This window comes from Heloderma suspectum, chromosome 4 (genome assembly GCF_057233095.1).
Source record: "Heloderma suspectum isolate Gila_16-S chromosome 4, 16-S_ref, whole genome shotgun sequence".
NCBI classification, from domain to species: domain Eukaryota; kingdom Metazoa; phylum Chordata; class Lepidosauria; order Squamata; family Helodermatidae; genus Heloderma; species Heloderma suspectum.
This window is the reverse complement of record NC_139461.1, coordinates 42,088,487-42,112,187: the sequence shown is the minus strand read 5'-3', so window position 1 is coordinate 42,112,187 and position 23,701 is coordinate 42,088,487. Positions and strand designations below refer to the sequence as shown.

At 43.6% G+C, this 23,701-nt stretch overlaps 1 protein-coding gene across 3 annotated transcripts in view; it reads left to right on the top strand.

The window, feature by feature from the left end:
- The window catches only part of CPQ (carboxypeptidase Q), a 265,330-nt gene that overhangs the window by 88,432 nt on the left and 153,197 nt on the right, over nucleotides 1-23,701 (top strand). For all 3 annotated transcript variants that reach the window (XM_084848003.1, XM_084848005.1, XM_084848004.1), the window contains one exon: nucleotides 2,477-2,684. In XM_084848003.1, coding sequence (XP_084704129.1) covers nucleotides 2,477-2,684 — 208 coding nt within the window. The remainder of the gene's footprint in view (nucleotides 1-2,476; nucleotides 2,685-23,701) is intronic.

The window sequence follows — 23,701 nt, the reverse complement described above, 5'->3', positions numbered from 1 at the left end:
CCATCCAACATGGCTAATTGTTAGAGATGATGGGAGTTGTAGTCCAACAACATCTGGAGAACCACAGGTTCCCTACCCCTGCTATATATACCTATCTTGGAGTAAGTCCCATTGAACTCAGTGGGGCTTACTTCTGGGAAGACAGGAATACGATTGCACTATTACTGTCTATGAATTGTTAGTGTCAGAAATGAATAAAGTGAGTAAGAACAGATATTTCATAATTGCAGAAGCCTTTTTAAAACCAATTTGTAATTCATATCTGTATACAAATCTCAATATATAAATAAATATAAACAAATCAGTTATCCCTTTAAGTCCTGGGTTATGCTCAGTCATGGTAGCTGAAGGGGGATTTCTTTTTTTCAGGATAATTTAAGCTTAACAAAGGTAAGAGTGATCCTGAAAACTCCACCAGGAACAGGCTTGGGTGGACAGAGCTGAGCAGATGTTGAAGAACTACAATGTGGACAGTGTCATTCTACAGTTTAATCACTGGGTGGCACTGGAATTAGTTGTGTCTGGGTAGAGTCAGGAAATTCCTGTTACTGTTCTGTTCTTGCGGGAGAGAGTCAGTAAAGTTCTTGTCTAGCTTCTTGACTGGCGTGTCCTCTAAGCACTGTATGGAAACTACCACATTTGTTGGGGGGGGAGGCATGAGCTGCCGTTGATTCTTTGTTTGCCATTTTTTTCAGTTCTAAAAAGGTGGCCTCATTCTTTCAGTGGAAGTGTCTCAATTTACAAATCCTTAAAAAAAATTTTTTTTTAAGGTTTGTGTTGCACATCAGTGCTACAGTGGGCTCCACTCTGGCTACAGCCCTGTTGGTCACTGAATGCTTATCCTAGGATGCACCCCAGAAGCTCGTTACATTCAGGTAGCTTTTCCACTGTTACTTGATTGTCTCATTAAAGAGCCTGATGAGCTTGTGGGGGAGCACAGTGTAGCACAAGACATTGATAAAGTAAACCAATGGCATCAGCTGTGGAGCTATTCATATTGCCTATCAATAAATGACTCAGTTGAACAGATTAATGCATTTAGGTTTAAACATTGCACAAAACATGATCTTACAGCAAACCCAGGGCCAATCTGCTAGCACTTTATCTTGGTACTGTAATGTCTGGCTCACTTTTGCAGCACCTGGCACACTCTCCAACCTGTTGTCCTGATGCTATTTCTCCCTCATTATTCTGGGTTTTTTTCCCAGACCGTATTTATGATTTTTTCCTCCAGTGATCATGGCTTGCATGTGCTACTGAGTTATGTGTGTTCCAATCTAGAGATATTGTAACTCTTACTGGTGGGTGTTCCTTCAAAGCAGTAGAACCTGCTTTGCACCATTTCCGCCAACCGTCTCCGTTGACCTCAGGAAGGGGGAAATTATTCCAGGCAGGAAATCCATCAGTTGTTCTCCATTTCCTCTTCTTCGATGGCTGATGTGGTTAGTTGGTCATTATAAAAAAAAATATTGGTCGCTATTTTTCAATGTACACGTACAGAGCTGCACAGCTATGAATAACCCCACAACCTTTATTTTAAAACAAATACTGCTGCACAGCTGCGTGTGCACTTGCCAGGCTTTATGGGGGGGAAAGCAACCCGAAACAGCAGTGTGACCTCCCACTTCTGCAATGGTAGTGCTACACTGTGGCTTGTGGCACATGACATTCAAAACTCCCACTTCTCCCTTAATTACAACACTATGCATTGGTACGGGGCACTTGATCACATCATAAACACAATGGATACTGTGCTGTATTCATTAACACAGCAGCAGTCATCCAGAATGGGGTGGGTGACCAGTCCTCTGCAGGCCAGATTGGGAACCTCCACAAGGCCATATTAGGCCAATGGGGCAAAGGTTCCCTGCCCCTGCATTAACATGTGACCACAGGGCAGCTATTGTGTTTGGGGGGAAAAAATACTGGCACAGTAGTGCCTCAGAAACAAAAGGGGCTCCAGCGCAGATTCCACCCCAGTCATTAAAATCACCTACAGAGCTACGTGGGTCATGTACTGCATAGCAATACAGCAGTCTATTTCCAGTCCATTCCAGCTCTTCGCAGGTCCATCCATAAGTCCTTTCTGTCCCAGTTCTGCATTAATTTGTGATTTAAAATAAATAGATCTGCATGAAAATTCATCTTTAAATATGAATTTAAGTACATATCTTTGAATGTATTTTCTAACAAAATATGCATTTTAAATGTATTTTCTCTCAAAAATACACATTTATAAAGGTGCTTTAGTTTAAAATTAGTGTTTTATATGCATTTTGGTACTTTGGGGGGGGGCTGAGAGCTGCATTGCAAAGTCTGTAGAACTGTGAAGTTTAAAGGATTAATGTGTTCCAATCCACACATTACTCTGGGAGATGCAGACGAGGTCGGTTTGCTTTGAAATGTGGCCCGAATGAAACCCTCAAGCATCCCTACTACTGTATAACCTCTTTGTTTTTGTTGTTGTTCTGTACAGCCCCCACACTGGAATACAGTGGTACAAATCTGATGTACCCAGGATTCCCACGGCCTGCATTTCAGTGGAAGATGCTGAACTGATGGCTCGAATGTCTTCTCGGGGCACCAAGGTCGTTGTGACTCTGAAGATGGGAGCCAAAACCTATCCGCAAGCCAATTCCTTTAACACTGTTGCAGAAATAGTTGGCAGTAAATACCCTGAGCAGGTGAGTGACACTTTGCTTCTTTCATGCCTGGAGAACAAATGAAAAATACCCTTGCAATTATGCTGTTCCATGCTGCCCAAGTCACTGTAATACATCGAGGTCTGATGTTAACATTTAAAGAAACAAAACTATCTCATTATGAAGAATGCATTCCACAAAATTCTTTTCTCCTTGTAGCTTAGTTCTCAGAAACAGCAGGTCATAGGTAATCTGTGGTCTAGGTCATATCACTTCAGAAAGGAGAAAAATGCCTGCACATAAAAAATTACAGGTCAAGGGAGAAGGATTGCAAGCATGGCCTTTTCCCTGTAGGGTGGCCATTTATGCATTTCCAAAAAAAGAGAGAGGAAATGCATCACCTGAAAAGTGGATAAAAGATGACACAAATGTGCATGAGCTTATTTACATGTATAGATGCAAGTGTAGAAATAATTGTATTTCTATTTAAGTTATAGTAATTATTTTCTGTAATTGAAATAGAAATATAGTACATCTCGGCATAGTGGGAAAGACTATGACCAGGTGACCTGTGTGCCTTGCTCAGTCTGCTGTCTGGGTGCTGACTCCTGATGGACAACTTCAAGGCTCTCCCTTCTTATGGTTCTTTATATTCAAACTGGACGTGCATTTGAATGAAGCATTTAGGGCACAATCCTATGCATGTTTAGACAGAAAAAAATCCTGCAAGTCCCAGCATCTCCAAGCCAGCATGGCTGGGAATACTGGGACTTGTAGGACTTTATCCTGCCTAAACATGAATAGGATTGCACCCTTACTCACAAATATGTTGGGCCTGTAAATTCTACAAGCAGCACTGGCCCACATTGTCCGTAGGATCAATATCCTTGATTATTACGGTGCTTTGTTCCACCCACCAGCTGTCCTCTCTGTTTTGCCTAGGCACAAGGAACTCTGGGACTGATTATTCTTGAGAGAGTTTGACCCTGAGGGAAGCACATATCTCTGTCTTTCACCCCACAAGTCCCAGTTGAACTGCACAAGCAGACTCGCTCTATTCCAGAGAAGGGCCAGGACCAGCAACTTGCTGTTCAGAATGTTGCTTGTTCTGCTGTGCCACTCCTTCTGATTGGCTCCAGCACAACATCTGGCACACTCACAAGATCTGGACAATAGCAGTGGAGGCTGGTGGCTCTGATTTCAGTGGGGCTATGAATCCAGGGTTTCAGTCAGAACCAGCCAGAATTTTAAAGGAGCTGTCCAAGTTGTTGAACCTATTTTGGGGGGAGGGTTCAGCACATTGGATAGCTCCTTTAAAGTTCTGGCTGGTTCTGACTGAAACCCAGAATGGATTCACAGCCCCACTGAAATCAGAGCCACCAGCCTCCACTGGACATAGACATAGAAACAGGGAATCTGTTCCTCAAGCACGATCTACAGTTTAACATCAGGTTTTCCCCCTCATGGTAATGGGGTTGCACCCTGGACTGCTCTCCTCCCGCTTCCGGATTTCTGGTCCTCGATAAAGTGGACCCTTTCCCCGCCCATACTTGGGCCCTATGTATATCCACTGGCATTTTGTGAGCATCCTTTTTTGAACATAGAATTAGTGAAAAGTTGTTGCATAGTTGTCACATCTGTATATTCCTTATAGAAGATTTCTTTCTGGAGTGATGTGGCATTTACTTACCCTGACATTCAACATTGTTCCTTTTAACAACAGAAAAGGGCTATTTCACAAAATGGCTGGAGGATTAGGCCTCCTTCTAAATTTTAGGAGGAATTTTAATGAGATAACTTCATTACTCTTTACTAACTACACTGTAACCACTTAACTCTATTGGGCTGTATTCTCAAGACTGGAGCCCAGCTACAGTAATACGTTTTCCAAATGTGTAATGCATTTAATATCTAATGAAGATATATTACAATGCATGACATGACATCATCTAATAAATGTAGACTCACTTTATTCCCTCAGTACCCACCTGGCTCTCAGATCTGCTGAGGCTGGTGTTTCAGGGGCCCCTGTTCCCTGTTCAAGATGGATGGTTTAAGAGCTGTTAATAGATATGCCACCCACTTCGGATTTCTCGCCAAATGTTTAGGAAGCCAGGTCTGCTATTATTTTGTTTCTGAATTTCAAGTTAGATTACTTGTCTCATAAAAACAGCTGCTTTCTGTTTGCAATGTATAGCACAAAGAGGGTTGTAAGAGCTGAATCTGGCATTGCTTTCTATTGCATGGGGGGGATATGCAGCTTTGCTGGTGATAAGAGTATTTATGAATAGCACAAGGGTGGGGAACCTTTTTTCTGCCGAGGGCCACATTCCCTCAGGGATAATCTGTCAGGGACTATATGCCAGTAGTGGATGGCGCTGAAGCGGCAGTGGGCAGGACCACCCCTTCTCTCTCTCTCTCTCTCTCTCCCTCTCCCCCCCTCTCTCTCCCCCTCTCTGTGCCATTCTTTCCTTTCTCTTTTTCTGACACTCACCTCTCTCTCTCTGCCACCCCTTCTTTCTGTTTCACTCTCTCTCTGCCACCCTTTCCTTTCTCTTTTTAGCACTCCCTTTCTCTCTTCCACTCACTTCTTTCTCACTCTCCCTGCCACCCTTTTCTTTCTTTCTTTCTTTCTTTCTTTCTTTCTTTCTTTCTTTCGATACTCCCTACTCTCTTTCTTTCCCTCCCTCCCTCATTCTTCTTTTTCTTCCTCCCCATCCTGCAAACTTGCAGAGGGCTTTTGAAATTAACCCTAGGGTCTTAGGTTGCCCACCTCTGATGTATTGTGTGAGGGTAGCAAAGAGCTTAGTTCAGCAGGGGCTCAACTCTGCAGCTGCTTTTCAGTGCCAGACCTCAGCTCTGTAACTTAGAAGGCACTCTGAGTATATGCAGAGTGCTTTGTCCTCACTATTGAATAAACAAAGCCATCCTTCACACAACAGGGATTAGAGACCTGTGCTTCTGAAGGGGTGGCTTTCAGGCAAGCTTTTTGAGAGCTGATACACTAAAGTAGTAAATCAATAAAAATGAACATGCACTGAAGATGATCCTCTCTTCTTTTCTTACAAATTTTCAGTAGTGGGGTTGAAAACCTGGCCCTGCAACTGTCAGTTAAATCCAACCTGATAATTTGGACCTCTGGTACTTTGTCTTAAAAACTGAGAGGATTTTAAAACAACGGACTACAAACATTGATATTTGTTCATCCTAGGAGTGGCAACAGAATACTATAATTTTTCAGACATTGTAAGGCAAGCGTGATTCCAAAGGAAAGTCCCCAATGTGTTGCTAAAAGCCCACCTAGCATAATGCAAGAGGCAGCTGTACTGTCATCTAAGACTTAAGAATTTGTCCTCTGGGTCATGACGTTGTTTAGACCAACTAAATTAATATATTTATAGCATATCCCTGACTGAGCTGTTGGAAGTTGTCTCAGATGTACAGATGGATAGTTCGGTCTTTTTCTAGTCCGGAATAATTTTGCATTCATTCATTCATTCATTCGTCTATTCCATTGCCACCTTCATAACAACAAACTGTATGAAAATTCATATTTAAATATGTTTCCTCCCAACATATACATTCTAAATAGATTTTCTCTCAAAGCACTCATCTCTAAATGTATTTTATCCTTAAATACACATTTTGGGTACATTTTTTGAGCAGAGGACTTCATCTCAACATTCACAGAAATGCGAAATCTGAAGGATAACAGCATTATACTCTGGACCTTAGTCCAGGAGGTGAGTCATCAAGGTAGTTCACTTCAGAATGAGGACTGAACAAAATTCTCAGCATCCCTACTCAGATGTACCATTGAAAGAGGTTTTCACAGCTCTCCTTACATGTTGGAAGCATGTGAGAAAGGTTGCGCTGAGTAGCGCCCCCCTCCCAATTGCCAACACAGGCCCACATGCTCCTGCAGACCACATCTTCAGCTGCCATTTGAATGGGTCCTATGTGCATACCAATATATATGAGTAATTCTCCTCACTTGAAGGAGCCCTATGCTCCCTGCACATATGTCACACAGCCACCGAACACATGGCTGGTGGGGGAGTGCAGCTACAGTGCATGTCAGAAGCAGGGCTACTTGATATGACTTGACAAACCCCATATGCATGCTTTCAGTTTGTGAGGGACGTCATTTGAAAACCCCAAGGTCCCCCAGTTTTACTATTCCTGGAGATTTCAATTTCCATGGTGAGGCCATTTTAATAGGCAAGCCTCAGAGGTTTATGGGCTCTATGATGATCATGGGCCAGTCCCAATGTGTGTCTTACCCAGCATATATTGTGGGCTGCACCCTCAAATTGATCTTTCATTCTGAGCAGAATAGCAGTGATCCATGAATGAGCGATCCAATTTTGGCTCCTTTGTCATGGACGGGTCACTGTCAGATTCAGTTCGGCTTTTTACTTATTTCTTTACATATTAAGATGGCTCGACTCCATTACTGGACTAAATTAAAAGTGATGATTCTTACCTTGAGGGAAAACCCTCCTCTCTTGAATTTGAAGGAACATCTTCTCCCCCCTTTGTTCATTAAAGTCTAACACTTTAATGAACAAAGGTTTTGTGGCAGGTTTTGCCTCTATCAGAGGTTAGATTGTCCTCAGCATTGAACAGAGTCTTTTTGGTGGCAACTTTGCACTTGTGGCGTGCCTTAGCCCTTGAGACGTGCAAAGTCTGGTCCTTGGCCAATGCTGTTAACTTTTAAAAACAAACAAACAAACAGGAAGTTGTATTGTCTTTAAATTAGAGAGATTTGTAACAGAACTGTTCAGGTTGGTTCATTTGTATTAGCTTTATTGTCTATAGCTATAGGCCATTACAAATAAAAACAAATAAACAACAATAATAACAAGTACAATATGTAGGTAGGTCTCAGCCTAATTCTAAAACCAGCTTGACTCGCACAAACCATCTGCAGCAACAGCAGCAGAGTTTAAACACCTTCAAGAACATTGGAAATAGGTTCATTTCCTCTGGTGGTTATAATGTTTTGTTGTTACTTTGCCTGAATTATTGTTTTACATTTAATTTCTGTTTAGATTTGATTACTGTTCTCCAGTTCGAGAGCTTTTCCAGACGAGGCTTTCAGTGTGCACTCAGCATTCCCCTCCCTAGTCAAGGAAGTTTACTGGTGCTTTAGATGATGTTGTCAATCTTCAGTGTTTCTCCTGTGCTTTCTGACCACTTTCCCAGTCTTTCTGGGGGCGGGTAAAATGCACTCTCTTTTGGAATTACAAAACAAAGCACAACTCTCCACCAGTGTAGTTGCTTTATTCCACTTTGTTCCACTATACCAGAATGCAACCTAGAGGTTATGTAGTGGAAGGTACAGATAGGAAGAAACCTGTGTGTAGACATCCAATTTTAATTCTGCAAAGAACCCGGACACAGATGTAGTGGGTTAAGAAGCCTCATGTACAAAAACTCTGAGAACTTATGTGAATAGAAAAGCATCCATAAATAAATATCATCCACTCAATCACAGTTGTTGTTGTTGTTGTTCAGTCGTTCAGTCATGTCCGACTCTTCGTGACCCCATGGACCATAGCACGCCAGGCCTTCCTGTCCTGCGCTCTCTCCCGGAGCGTGCTCAAGTTCATATTCATTGCATCCGTGATGCTATCTAGCCATCTCATCCTCTGCCGTCCCCTTCTCCTTTTGCCTTCAGTCTTTCCCAGCATCAGGGTCTTTTCCAGGGAGTTTTCTCTTCGCATTAGGTGGCCAAAATATTGGAGCTTCAGCTTCATTATCTGTCCTTCCAATGAGCAGTCAGGGTTGATTTCCTTTAGGATGGACTGATTTGACCTCCTTGCAGTCCAGGGCACTCGTAAGAGTCTTCTCCAGCACCACAGTTCGAAAGCATCAATTCTTCGGCGCTCAGCCTTCCTTATAGTCCAGCTCTCACAGCCATACATTACTACTGGGAAAACCATAGCTTTGATTAGATGGACCTTAGTCGGCAAGGTGATGTCTCTGCTTCTTACTATGCTGTCTAGGTTGGCCATAGCTTTCCTCCCAAGGAGCAAGCGTCTTTTAATTTCATGGCTACAGTCACCGTCTGCGGTGATCTTGGAGCCCCAGAAAGTAAAATCTGTCACTGCTTCCATTTCTTCCCCTTCTATATGCCAGGAAGTGATGGGGCCAGATGCCATCATCTTAGTTTTTTTAATGTTGAGTTTCAAACCAGCTTTTGCACTCTCCTCTTTCACCCTCAACAAGAGGCTCTTGAGATCCTCTTCGCTTTCTGCCATTAGGGTGGTATCGTCTGCATATCGGAGGTTGTTGATAATTCTCCCTGCAATCTTAATTCCGACCTCTGATTCATCCAACCCGGCATTTCTCATGATGTACTCTGCATATAAGTTAAATAAGCAGGGTGACAATATGCAGCCTTGTCGTACTCCTTTCCCAATTTTGAACCACTCGGTTGTTCCATGTCTGGTTCTTACTGTTGCTTCTTGACCCTCGTACAGGTTTCTCAGGAGACAGGTAAGGTGGTCTGGTACTCCCATCACTTTAAGAATTTGCCACAGTTTGTTGTGATCCACACAATCAAAGGCTTTAGCGTAGTCAATGAAGCAGAAATAGACGTTTTTCTGGAATTCTCTTGCTTTCTCCATGATGCAGCGAATGTTGGCGATTTGATCTCTAGTTCCTCTGCCTCTTCTAAACCCAGCTTGTACTTCCCTGCAAAAGTTTCAGAATAAGCTCATAACTGGTCCATATACCAATTTTTATGAACTTTTCCCACATCAGTGCTTATTTATGTATAGGTCCCACAGCAAACCAATCCACTGATCCCATCCTCCAATTACCTTTTTCGTAGCCTCTTGGTTCTGGAAAGGCACTGTAGGCAATATGGTAGCTCAGCTGTTAACCTCCCATGATCCTGTCAATCATCACCATCTAGGTTATCTGAAATACAAGGTGAAAAGACATCATTGTTATCTAAAGTAAGACCACAATATTAATCGTTATCAGAAGCCAGAAGCCCTCTATTGGCTCTGCAGCATTGTGAAGTAGTTGACTGTAAATAGATCTAGGCCAGAAGTGACATGGGAATGTTGGCAGCAGAGTTTTGGCAGCCCAGTGCAACTCCAGAGGATTTTTAGAACACTATGAGAAAAAGGAGAGAGAGACAGTGAGCAGACAGAGAATGGAGGAAGAGAGAATGACCAGCCGTAACCACAGCAGGATGGCAGAGGCTCAGAGCATGGAGCTTTTACAATCTCCACAGCCAGAAACCTAGAGCAAGATGAAGCCATCCCAGACAGCAGGCAAGATGGCTCCTGTCCGACTGACCCTGTACAGTATGAAGGCAGCCCAAGACCAGAGCAACAAAGACAAGACAAGGTGGGCAGCTGACCACAACCCAGCCAAGGACGAGATGAGTACTTCATACCCTAAGCCACCTTGTGGGCTCAGAAGGCTCTCCAGCATGCCTGCTTGGGGCAGGAGTAGGCGTATCATCTGAGGTCTCCTCATGGACAAGGTTCATGACAATCGTTTCAAATCTCTTTCAGAGGAGAATTACATGTATGTTTTCAATCACTTATATAACTTTGAAATGATGAATTGCTTTTTAGCAGTATTTCTGCCTCTGCTGAGATGACATCATTCCCATTATAAACTTATATAACCAAACAGAGGCACTGTTCCATGTGATTAGCTCAGCAGAAAAGCCTCATCCCATTTACTCCCAACCTTTCTACCACCACATGTATGTTTTGGATTGTTGGAAGGCTGGTAACATTGTAAACTCTGAAAAATACATAGTAAAAGTGGAAAGAATGTATAAATGGTAGGTTTCTACTTTGTTTAAATCCAGCCTTAAATCCATGTGCCCTAAACGAGTCCTTCGTTGAACCTTAGCGTGCCATGGGTTGTCTGCATAAGCAGGAACTTCCTCTTTACCTGTGTATCCACAAAACTACCCCTGACATTGAAGTCAACATGGAGGCCTCCACTCACACAGGAGTTCTGCGTGTGCATTGGAACCCCTGTTGGCACTCCATGCTGGCTATGGATGATGAGAGTTTCAATCCAACACATCTGGAGGGCACCAGGCTGGAGAGGCTGGGATGGGGTGACAGTATGATGAATAGAACAGTGAAGCATTCCTGGGGGGGGGGAATCAGGGGATGGTTAATCTTCCAGTACAAAACCTTTGTTGGAAGATCTTTTAAAAACTGACAACTGATTCAGGCGTGGCTATGATTAGGGATGGGCAAACGAGTGATATTCAAGATCACTAGGATTCTCCAAACACTTCTCACCACTCATCTCATGCCAATTCCCATTCACATTTGCAATTACTGCTCGCTTTGCGCAAACAGGAAACTTGCACAAATTGGACAGCATTCAAATGGGAGATTTGTGCAAATCTCCCCAAATTTGCACAGATTTCCTAATTTGTGCAGATTTCCTCCATAGACTAAAGCGGGGCTGGTTGAATCCTCTGAGGGAATTTGCGCAAATGAGGAAATTTGCACAAATTCAATTGGGGATCAAGAATGAGACAAATGCAAATGTGTGTTTGACAATTTGCAAATATTATCATCGGACAAATGCTCATGCTCGGGGCTTTGAACAGGGTGTGCTCACATGTTTTGCGAGCAAAAATGAAATTCTCATGCATCCGTAGCTATGATATCCCATAGTTTACAAACGTTTTGGCCTTGATGGCTGGCTTTTGGGTTGAGGGGCACACACACATTCATGCATAGATTCGCATACACATATGTACACATATCCCAGGGATTCTGATATAGATGGTGTTTTCCTCACTGCTAGCTGGGGAGGAAGTGGAGCCTTCTCTCCACACGCACCCTTCCCCCAGTGATCCTGATACAGATCACTGTTTCCAGCAAGGAAAGAGCGATCTGTATATGAGGATCTCTGGGGGAGGAGTGGAGAGCCTCCTCTTCAGCCCCCCAGCCCCAGTGATGCATCTACAGATAGCCACTTCCTTGCTTGGAGCAGCCGTGGGAAAAGAATGGTCTCGATTCATGGAGATGGAGGTGAAGACGGGCAGCTCCACGGGGGAAGCAGAGTTAAGGCCTTGGGGCTGCAGGTTGTGCACCCTGTTCTATGGGGAAAGGCCCATATTATTGGGTACATTGTCTACTATCTAGTCTCTTCCTTGTTTAAGTTCTGGAACGTGAAGCAATGGAGGCTGGTGGCTCTGGTTTCAGTGGGGCCATGAATCCACTCTGAGTTTCCGTCAGAATCAGCCAGAACTCTCAAGAAGCTATCTAAGATGCTGAACCTATTTTGGGGTTAGGGTTGGATAGCACCTTGGATAGATCCTTTAGAGTTCTGGCTGGTTCTGACTGAAATCAATAATGGATTTCGAGCCCCACCAAAATTGGAGTCACCAGCCTCAACTGAGTAAGGGTAGGGATGCTTGAGGGATTTAGTTTTTGTAAGTTCCAAGACAAACTAATCTGATCTGCTCCTGCAGGAACAGGGGTGGGGGAACCTCAGGCCCAGGGGCCAAATCCAGCTCTCCTGGGGGCTCAGTCAGGACCTTTGGGGTTTCCCAGAAGGCCCTGACCCCTTCTCCAGGCTTCGCTCCCTTTCCCCCACCGTTCATTTGGTGGTTTCTGACTTTTGTGCAGTTTTCCTCCCATTTGAAAACATTGAAATGTCTCTCCTAAGGTTGAGTTGGTGGTAGCAAGAGCTTTAAGCTGTAATTTGTTAGTATTTTTGCATATTGCCCCACCCTTTTTGCCTTCAGCCCTGCCCACCACTGGAATATGGCCCCTGAAAGCTTCTCCAGAACTCAATCTGACTTGCGGGCTGAAAGAGGTTTCCCATCCATGTCCCAGACAAATGTTAGATTGGAACCTAATTATCCTTCAGATTTAACACTCCTCTGAATTTTGTGATGCAGTTCATGGGTCAAAAAATATACGAAAATAGGTTTTAAAATGCATATGTTAGGATAAAATTCATTTAGAAAGGCGCACAGATCAAATATGTCTATAAATGCATATTTTTTACAAAAATATGTTCAAAACTACGTATTTATATATGAATTGTTTGTGGACTTTTTAAAAAAAAAATCACACAATAATACAGAAATGGAATTAAATAGATTTATGAACTGAACACATATGAAATTAACATGCTTTGAAAATTGTTCCTGCTCTTCTCCCCCTCCTTTCTTCTTCTTGTAAATTCATCTGCCAAAACAGCAGTAAGTAGAAATCAAACCTTCATCAGAATTTCTAGCACAGCTAGTCAATTTCCACTAAGTTTTTAGTTTGCAGTAAGGATTTCATGTGCAATATGTTAGAAATAGATAGCAGGGTATTGTAGGAATTGAGAAGAGACGTTAACTGCATGTCTTTATAAAGTGAAGATTGGAGGCACATCTGAAATGTTAGTGACTGCAGATTCAGTGCCAGGCTGAAGCTGATGAAGCTGACCTGGAAACAACTGGAAATCATTGGAGGAACAATAAGATGGTGTCCTTCAAATTACCTCATCTGAAGATATGTGACACTGTTACATTGTTATCTCTAACTAGGTCTCAACCTAGTCATCCCATATTAGGTTTAGCTCTAGGCTCTGGTGAAGGAAGGCTGGGATATGAATAGTAAATAAATACATTGTAGCACCCTGAAAGGGGGCAAATGACTACCTATTGAAATTTCGGTTTACTCTTTTTATTCTGGTAGGTTTTACCTTTTCAGGAGAGAGCAGCCATTGCTCCTTTCTGCTTGTAGCGTCTGCTGCAGTCTGAGATCTTGTGCACCTAGCATGGTCTAACTGTTCTTCAGATGCATGTTAAGTCTTTAAAGCGCCACAGGTCCCTGCTGTTTTGTCTACCACAAACTAAAATGGCTCCCTTTCTAGAAAATAAACACTGAAACATGGCCCACCTCAGTTTATATGCATTTAAAGGTCAGTTGCACAACTTGTCAAAAAAAGAGAAAGTAACAGGACATTCCTGCTGCTGTAGAGCTTGGGAACGCTTCCCACATTGGCTACGCCACCCTGCTCCTTTGACAACTCAGGATGAAACTACACCAACCTTCCCCAAACTGGGACCTTCCAGATGTGTTGAACTGCAACTTCCAGCATTCCTTGCCAGCATGGGGAAGGCTGAACTGCACATTATATTAAAGAGGTAGCTAGCGGCTACATCTTTCCTTCCCCCACACTTCCAGTTTTCTTTCTTAACAGTTGGAGGATCCAATTTTTATTTGGACACCCATGCAGGGAGGGGATATTTAATCCCTCCCTCCCCAGCCATGATTTTACTGATAATCCCACCCCCACCCATGGCTACAGAACTAGAAAAGCCCCATAGCTGGGGGGGGGCATGCAGGGGAGGGATTATCAGTAAAAGGGTAGCTGAGAATGGAAGGATGAAGCCCCCAAACAACATAGAAGTAATTCTCAAGGTGCCTATAATATTTATTCTGCCCAACACTTTTTGGAAATACAATTCCTTCTTCAGGGGCTTCTAAAAACACATAGATAGACAGATAGATAGATTTCACTACTCACATTTAAAATATTTTTTAAAATATAAAAGATTACAATACACCACCTTCTATAACACAACTAACTACAGACATAAAGGGGGGTGGCTTTTCCGTTACATGGGGCAAGTCTATGGAGGGCTTTGAAGGTAAAACCGGAGAGCCAATGTGGTGTAGTGGTTACAGTGTTGGGCTGGGACTTGGGAGACCTGGGTTCTAGTCCCCCTTGGCCATGAAGTTCACTGGGTGATTTGGGGCCAGTTACTGACTCTCAGCCTAACTTACCTCACAGGGTTGTTATAAGGATAAAATAGAGCAAAGGAGGCTTATGTATGCTGCCTGGGGCTCCTTGGAGGAAAGGCAGGATATAGATGTAACGAATAAATGAATGAATGAATAAGGTTATGACAAGGAGCTTATTTTTGTGCTGGATTTGGGAGAGGACTGGAAGTCAGTGTAGGGATTCAGCCCTCAATTACCTTCCCCTCATTGCTTTTTCCCATCCTCCTTCTAGCACCAAAGGTGACACATCCATGGCAGTGACCATATTGTGGCTGAGATATTGCATTTTGCTTTAGGGCTGTTTCATATTTGCAGTATGTTTCTGTACATTTTGTGCTATTTCCAGACAATTCATTTCCTCTGGCTGATGAACACTGCAAGTTATAAAATGCCAGCACTGTGGCATAGGCTGATTTGTATTACCTTAAGCAATGCGATTTGCTGCCCTCATAATGGAATTTTTCTTAACATTTCATAACTGCATCAGTAAAACATTATGTGCTCTAAAGTGTGCTTTAAGCATGTCTGTGTGCAACATGCAGCCATATATATTTATAATAATACAGAACAGTATCCACTTAGGGGTAATTTATTTCATGTGTCAGGAATCTGGCAAATAAACATTATCAAAATGTTTGCCATGGTGACAATCACTACGAGAAGCGACAGATAGATGGATGGATAGGTGGACGGAAGGACGGACAGACGGATTAAAACTGCCTTTTTAGGACATAAACCCCCTCACCTGGTGGTGTAAAATTTTCAAATAAAACATAACAAAATCCTCAAACACCTGCAGTTTGTATGTGTATTTGTCAGCTTGTTTTCATATTTTGTATTTTCAGTGGCTGGTCAGTGACCATAATAATACATTGATGATGATTCTCAAACATTAAATATACACTAATTAAAATCAACAGTAGAAATCAATCCTAGGGACTGAATTAATAAAATGCAGATTGAAGTTTTAAAAGTTTGTGGCTCCATAATGATGGAGCCACCCACATTGGGGGGGGGGGGGATTGAATTCCATAAAGGCAGGGCCACCACTGAAAAAGCCCTGCTGTGCAGAGTATCCATCTATCTAACATCTTTTAATGACGGACTGGAGAGCAGGCCCTCTGATGTTGATCTCAACATAAAGGCAGGCTTCTATGGGTGTAGGCAGTCCTTCAGGTAGCCAGGTTCACAGATTGATACACTAGATTGTCAAAGATCCTGTGAGCTATTATGAAATATAATTCCCCTTCAGCAGAACCTTCAAATGGTTCCATGCTTCCCTTTAAAAACCTCAGATGTTGCGATGAATACCTTTTCTTCCTAGTCAAGTTGTTGGCTGAACAAAGTCCTTAAAATTAAGAAATCATGGATATGATGTGAATCACAGTGGTGCTAAGATGCTAGAACATGAAGTTCTTTTCCTAGTCAATGAGGGATTTAACTGGCACTTTTTGACAAAGAACATGGGAGCTTATTTGCTTATCCCTTTTCTCTTTTGGAGGAAAAATGATCCTCTCTTGAAATTTGTTTTTGGCAAGAGCTTGAATGAATAACAAAACATGGAAAATCTCCTAGATTTTTTTGGTGTGTGCTTTTGGATCCAGGTAGTCATGTACAGATGGGAACCAATCATAAATGAACATCGGAGATCATTGTATATGTATGGTATGCAGTGGGGAGAGATATTTTTATGAAATTTGGCATGAGCTCTACCTAAAGACAAATGTCTTCTCCCCTCCCCCCCCCCCCTTTTGGTGAACTCATACATATAACGGACACAGGGGAGAGGATGTTTTAAAAACTGGCATGAAAGTGTCTTTCCCAGTTTAGTTTTGTATGGGCTTTCCTTCCCACTTCTGTCCACTCACTGTTTTTGGAGCACTGCTGAAGATTGCTATTTGGGGCCTGTTTTTTGCAGCCATTCTCTTGGCACGGGTGACTTGCTCCTGTAGAAACCAAATCCATGCTCTGGCTTGCAAGGAGCTTTCAAAACATCCACTTCTGAAAGGCCACATGCTTAAGACAAGAAAGGGTGCTGTGGGCGGGAAGCCATTTTGACTGAAAAAAACTGAGAGTCAAATTAGGTAGCATTGTCACAAACTATTATTACAGTATTTGCATTTGTGTGCTATCTTATGGAAATAACCAGAAAGACTGTATTTTATTTCTGTGGGAGTGTGTGTGTGTTATAATTAAAGAAATAATTATGGTTCTTACTGGGAGAAAAAAATACAGCTTAATTTCCACAGTGAGAGAGGCTACTTTTAGCTATCATATTTTCCCTGTGGGAACAAAGCAGTAAAATACCTTGTGGTGTTCCAGTAATCCCGCTCCATTTATTTGGAATAGCTGCTCAGATGTTTCTTTAATTTTGCAGTAATATTGTGGTCGTTTGCCACTAAGGATGTTTCCACCCACACTTGCATTCCCAGATGATGCTTCACAATAGACACCACATGTCCCTGGGATTATAAAAGGAAAACCTGGAAGCAGATCTACGTTATGTCAGATTTGTCCATTTCTTTGTACTGCCTTGGAGAATCAAATACAGTTGCAAGTGAAGAGTCCAGCCGAACAAGTTAAATGTGCTTCATTCCTTTGATTTCTTTAGGCTTAAGTGCACTCACAGTGAAATCCTATACATGTCTACTCAGAAGTAAGACCCACTGGGTTGAATGGGACTTACTCCTAGGTAATGTGAATAGCATTCTCCCCTAACCTGGTACCCTCCAGATGTTTTGCACTTCAGCGCCCATGAGCCCCAGTTAGCATGGCCAATGATCAGGAATGCCTGGAGTTGTAGTCCAAAATATCTGGAGGGCACCAGCTTGGGGAAGGCTGGTGTGTAAGACTGCTGCCCTAAATCTGTGTCGGATTTTTACCCATGACATGGATATTTCCCAAATATTCTGGAAATATCCAAGGAATCAAAGGATTAACACACACAATAGCATTTTTAAACAGTAATAAGAAGCAAATTCTGGCCAAAACAGCTGTTTTTGATGCTTGCCTTCAGTGGAGATGGCTGGACAGCCATCTGTTGGAGATGCTGTAATCCTGGATATCCTGTACTGAGAACTTAATCTGGGGTTTGGAGGACTAGAAGGTGTACATGGCCCCCTCTAACAACTGTGATTCTAAGACAAGGAGAGAGGCATTCCACACTTGGCTTTTGAGAAAGGTTTGTTTCTCTTTCTGTCTCATTCATCATTGTGTTTCTGCGTAGTATCCAATGTTAGTCCTACATAGAGTAGACCCATTGAAATGAATGGGAGTTAAGTTAGTTGTGACTATCTTCGGCCGCGGTGGCTTAGTGGTTAAGATGCTGAACTGCAGACCAGAAGGTCAGCAGGACAGCAGTTCGAGACCCGAGTGCTGCGTGACTGAGTGAGCTCCCGTCTTCAGTCCCAGCTTCTGCCAACCTAGCAGTTCGAAAGCAAGAAATTGCAAGTAGATAAATAGGTACCGCTTCAGCGGGAAAGGTAACAGCAATCCGTGCACCTCGGTGTTCAGTCATGCCGGCCACATGACCACGGAAGCGTCTTCGGACAGCGCTGGCTCTTCAGCTTAGAAATGGAGATGAGCACCACACCCTAGAGTCGGACACGACTGGTTGGGGACACCTTTACCTTTTACTTTTTACTCTACATATGACTAACATTGGGTACTACCCTCTGTGTCCCATCTACAAAATGTGAAGGGCTGCTGGGAAGATAAATCTGTGCCATTTTCACATGTTTTTACCCATAATTCTGTTCTGTTTCTGCATTACTACGCAGTGTTTTTTAATTCTCTCAAAATACTTATTCAAATGCATATTTTTCTCAAAATACATATGTGTATTTTGAAATGTTTATATTCCTGTGTCGCAACCCACAGAGAAGTGCAAAATCTGGTGGCCAATTAAATTCTGATCTGCATGTTAGGTCTCCGAGGGGTGGGTCAGGCCATCCCATGTAGGAATGACTGACGACTAGGGATGTATGAATCCCTTACCTGGCTCCGCGCAGGGGCATTCGCGGTGGAAGGGAGGTGCTCCGTCCCTTCCCCCGGAATCCTCCTTGGCCGGCTCTGCTCCGCGGCAGCTCTGCAGAGCCGCCGGCCAGGGCCATCCACAGCCGGAGTTCTGGCCGCGGCCAGGCTGCTGCGGCTGCAAATGGTGGCTGCCTTTACCTTTACCATTTGCATGACTGCCTTTACCGTGATAGGCTACGTAAATACTTACGTAGCCTATCACGGCTGCAAGGATGCAAATGGTGGCCGCAGCAGCCCAGCCACGGCCAGCTGGGAGACAAGCCGCCTCCGGAGCTGCCGCCGCCACATCCGCCTCAGGTAAGTTCCTTCGTGGGGGGATTTCACGGGGGGGGCAGGGGGCGGGAGGCTGTTCCGCCACAGATTCTTTAGAATCCGGCCTCACTGGAATCCATGGCGGAATTCTCTGACATCCCTACTGACGCGACTGAATTGCTCAGACATCTGTAATACAAATTATATGTGGTAAGTGGTAGTCATTGACATCCATTCACCAATAAAGGAGTTTAAGAGAGCTTCGGCTATTGGGCGGTATAGAAATGAAATAAATAAATAAATAAAATTTAAATTGTCTCGGCTCAACCAAAATATTCATTATCTGTGTGTATATTCAGGATTCAATTTCTTGAATCATGGTCATGTCTTCATCCAAAGAACTTTGCTAATTTAAGATTTAAATGCCTGCATGACGTTATTCATTTAGTTATTTTCAATTAAAAAAATGTCCCAGCAGATCCATACCAAAACCCTGAAACAAATTTGAAACAGCAGAACTTGCTGGAACTACCGAGAGGGGGAAAATATGAGTTGGCTTTTATATAAAATAACCCTAGATGCAAAAATACTTATACTTGGAGTTTACTATGGAAATGGCAAATCTATTTAAGTTGGTATACATCACGGTAGGCAACCTGGTACCTTCCAGATGTTTTGGCCTACAACTCCCATAATCCCTTAACATTGACCATGTTGGCTGGGGCTGATGGGAGCTGTAGTGCAAAACATGTGGATGGCACCAAGCGGCCTACCCCTGCTATACTTTATAATATATATTATATTATAATATACCCCTGTTATACTTCCAAGCACTGCTGCTTTGCAACTTTAGTTAAATTACTGCACAATCCTATCAATGTCTACTCTGAAATAAGTCCCATTGAGCTCAATGTGACTTACTTCTAACTCAGTGTGTATAGGCGTACAGGCCTTAGTGGGGCTTGCATCTGCAAAAAGGTGAGCACAGGCAACCTCTAGCCCTCGGCCTAATTTCAATAGCCCTCCTCAGGTGATCAGTTCACATCTATGGTGAGAGGATCAGTCTCTGCTCTGGCAGCCTGCTGGGTGGGGAGGAAGAGGGAGAGATAGAAAGAGACAGAAAGAGTTGTTCACACAACATGCTAACCCACACTCAGTGGTTGAGTGTGGGTTGTTGAACCATGGGTTGTTTGTTGAACCATGGATTAGCATGTTGTCTGAACCCAGGACATTTTCCGCAGGGTGGTTTGTTAACCACGCAGTGTGGCTTGTTAACCACCCTGAACAACCCAACAACAAACCATGAGTTCTCAAGGTGTCTTGTTCAAGAAAAATAAGCCACACTGCATGGTTAAGAAGGCACCATGAGGAAAATGGCCTGGGTTCAGACAACACACTAACCTACTGTTCAACAAACAACCCACAGTTTAACAACAACCCACACTCAGCCAACAGAGTGGTGCTAGCATTCACTATCACAAGGCATTGTGCAGCTAGTCTGTCTTTTCTTTCTTAACAGATCTTCTGCCATAAGAACAAAATGAAGAAGCATTGGGAGAGCACAGGAGCATTACAAGTGGCTGTGGATATTGCCTGGTTTATCTCCCATAAAATTCTGTGAATAAAGCAGGACAATTGCACATTGAAAGCCTTGCCTGTAACACCTAGACAAGGGCGTGGCAGAAAGAGAGAGAGAAAGGACACCTACCTTTGTCTCTGGCCCCCTGGCATACAGCCCCCTAAGCCAGGGGTAGGGAACCTCTTGCAGCCCAAGAGCCAGGTTCAATTTCAGGGAAGCTCTCCGGGCCACATTCCAGTTGTGGGCAGGGCCAAAGGGAAAATGGATGTGGCCAAAAGCAAAGGGGGTGGGGCCAAAATATCAAAAATATGAAGAATACCAGCATGTTTTAGCGGAAAGCTCTTCCTGCAGTAACTCATCCTTAGAAGAGGCATTTCAGCCTTTTAGAATGGGGGGAAAACTGCACAAAAGCCAAGAAGCCTCGAAATTATTGGTGGCTGGGTGAAGGGGGTACGGCCTTCTGGGGAAGCCTGGAGGGCTGGATTCGGACCCTCAGGGGGGTTGTCCTCCACACCAACTTTCTCCAACGTGGTGCCCTCCAAATGCTCTGGACTACAATTCCCATCATCCCTGACTATTGACCATGCTGGCCAGCACTGATGGGAGTTGAGGTCTAAAAGATCTGAAGGGCACCAGCTTTGCTGAAGGCTGATCTGTACAGTCTTTTGCATGGGCCCAGATCGCTATTGACTGAGGTAGCAAAATACACTTAAACATGCAGCATTATATTACTAGAATAGTTGAACAAAGTCAGTGGACTTTAGTGGATCTCATGGCCATTGGAAAAAATCAGCAATGGTTATTTCGAATAGCAGCTGCTTAAACTGAGCAACCATTTAATACCAATTTGTGTTGGGAAGGAAATACCACTGGTCACCCAAACATGGAAAACCCCAGCTTTTCTTATGCTTTATCTGTAGAGTCAGGGAAGATCAGATTAGGAGTTTTAGTGGCTAAATGTGTGACCTTTTAGAAAGGCCATCCTTTCCCTATTGCTTCCATTATGGGATCTGCAGTACAAATAAGGAATGTGTTTCCCCAGGAAGTCTTGTAAATGTAAAAATAGCTCAGGTCTTGTAACTGTGCAGCAACAACCCTTTCCTCTTGCTTTAACAGGATTATTAAGTATCTTGTGGTTGGCATTGCTGGCTGTTCACGTGCCTCATATCTGCTAGTCTTAATCCATTCCGATTTCATTATGGGGAACCACTTTAGAATCCAGATATGGAGAAAAGTGTGCTTTTATCATCTCAATTACCCTGTGAATCAGACTTTGTAGCTGATGTATAATCAAGGCTGCAATCCCATGTATACAGAACTTACTTCTGTCAGAACTTACTTCTAATTAGGGATGTCGGGGGGATCTGGTTTGGGGCTTGAGCCCGGCAAGTTTTCACGGGTTCAGCCCTCCAGATGCCAGCTCATGGACCCCCAAGCTTGCCTGACTCAGTGCATGCCAAGATGGGCAAGCTCATAGTGCTGGCTTGTCCATGAGCCACCATTTTGTGTAAAATCGTGGGTAAGCCTTTTACAGAAATCACCATTTTGCACACAATAGTGGCCTTACATAGCACGATTTATGCAAAATTACAAGCATAAATGGTCTAATTAGACGATTTATGTGCAAAATGGTAATTTCCGTAAAAGGCTTATCCGTGATTTTATGCAAAATGGTGGCTTGTGGATAAGCCGGATGCTGTGAGCTCTCGCCAGGTGTCTGCAGACTGTCCAGCGGCTTGCCCCGCCCATCCGCCATGGTCAGCCAAGCAGCAGAAGTCCAGCATGCGGGGCGGGCACGGGGGAGTTCGCCCATCCCTACTTCTGACTGAAGACACACAGGATTGTGCTATAGGTGTGGATCTGCCAGCAGTAGCATTTCCATTAATGAAGATTCGTTTTTACTGATTAACTGCAAGGCACCACATATGTGCTGTGCGTTCTGTTATTGCTTTCTATGATTTATGAAGCATTCTATTATGCAAGAGGCTTTACATTCTGAATCGGGGTGGGCATCTTGGGGTCAGGGGCCCATGTTGCCCCCACTGGGGCCACACCCCACCCCTGCCGAAATTGCAGTTTCAATCAAAATTGCAGCTGAATTTGCTATGGTGGTAAAAGACACAGCAGTTCTGCAAGGAAACAATCATACACCTTGTTTCCAAGGAAGAGCAGCCTCCCAGGAGGCTTCCAGGAGCATGATTCTGCTTGCAAACGTGATGCTGCTCTAAATTCAGTGCCTCCCCCCACCCCCCAAAATGGCCATGCAGAGCTGCATGCAGCCCACATGCCACAGGTTGCCCACCTCTGTTCAAAATTGTATTTGATCTCACAAACGTCCTGCAGGTCACTATGACTTCTGTTTTGTAATGGAGGAATTGAAGCTAAGAGACGGTGAGTTGCCCCGTAGCTATAAAATGAAAGAGGTGGGACTTGGACCCACATCTTCCAGTTGCAAGGCCAGCTCACTATCCCCTGGACTACATTCTTTCTCATGTAACCACCCACATCCTTGTAACCATCCATACCCCACCAGTTGAATCCTTTCTACTACTCCAGTCTTGTTGCATAAGTGAGCATTTGCCTTCACTTCTGGCTGTTCCAACTCAGTTGCTGTTTCAGGGGCATGGAGTTGTATAGATCTCTGTTGGCTTGATCTTCAGAGCTGGTTCATAGAGAATCTAGTAGAGTTTTCCTAACAGGCCTCCTGCAGTAGACTTCCTATGATATACATTGACATATTTTGCCAAGATTAGTCATAAGGCATGTGCTGGATTGCATCCCTCAGCTTAGATGTGAGATCAGAATATAGTTGTGACAAGAAGCCTGTTGGAAATGACAGCCCCATGGTGAGCAACTCCTGACCTGGAGGTAAAATACGTTTATAATTTTGGAAATGTCCATACGCCCATTCAACAATCCTGGTGGATGAGGGGATGTGAAGACTCACTGTGTGATGAGATGGATCACATAGTGAGTACTTCCAATATACAGTCAGGGCCAGAAATATCGGAACAAGGATAACTGTTTTGGTAGTTGGCCTCTGTACACCACCACATCGAAGTTGAAAGGAAACACACCCAGATGGGAGCGAAGTCAGGACTTTCAGCTATAATTTAAGGGTTTTGTCAAAAGTGGGGCACTAACCATTCAGGAAGGACAGCCAGTGGCATACACACACACCCATCATTGGTGGCTCACAAGTAATGGAACAAACCAACATCATTTCAAACTGAATGATTGCCTTTAATAGCTGGCTGAAAATCCTTTGCAGTCAATGACTGCCTGAAGTCTGGAACCCATGGACATGTCCCAATGCTGAGTTTTCCTTCCTCCAGATGCTTTGCCAGGCCCTTACTGCAGTTGCCTTCAGCTGCTACTTGTTTCTGGGTCTTTCTGCTTTT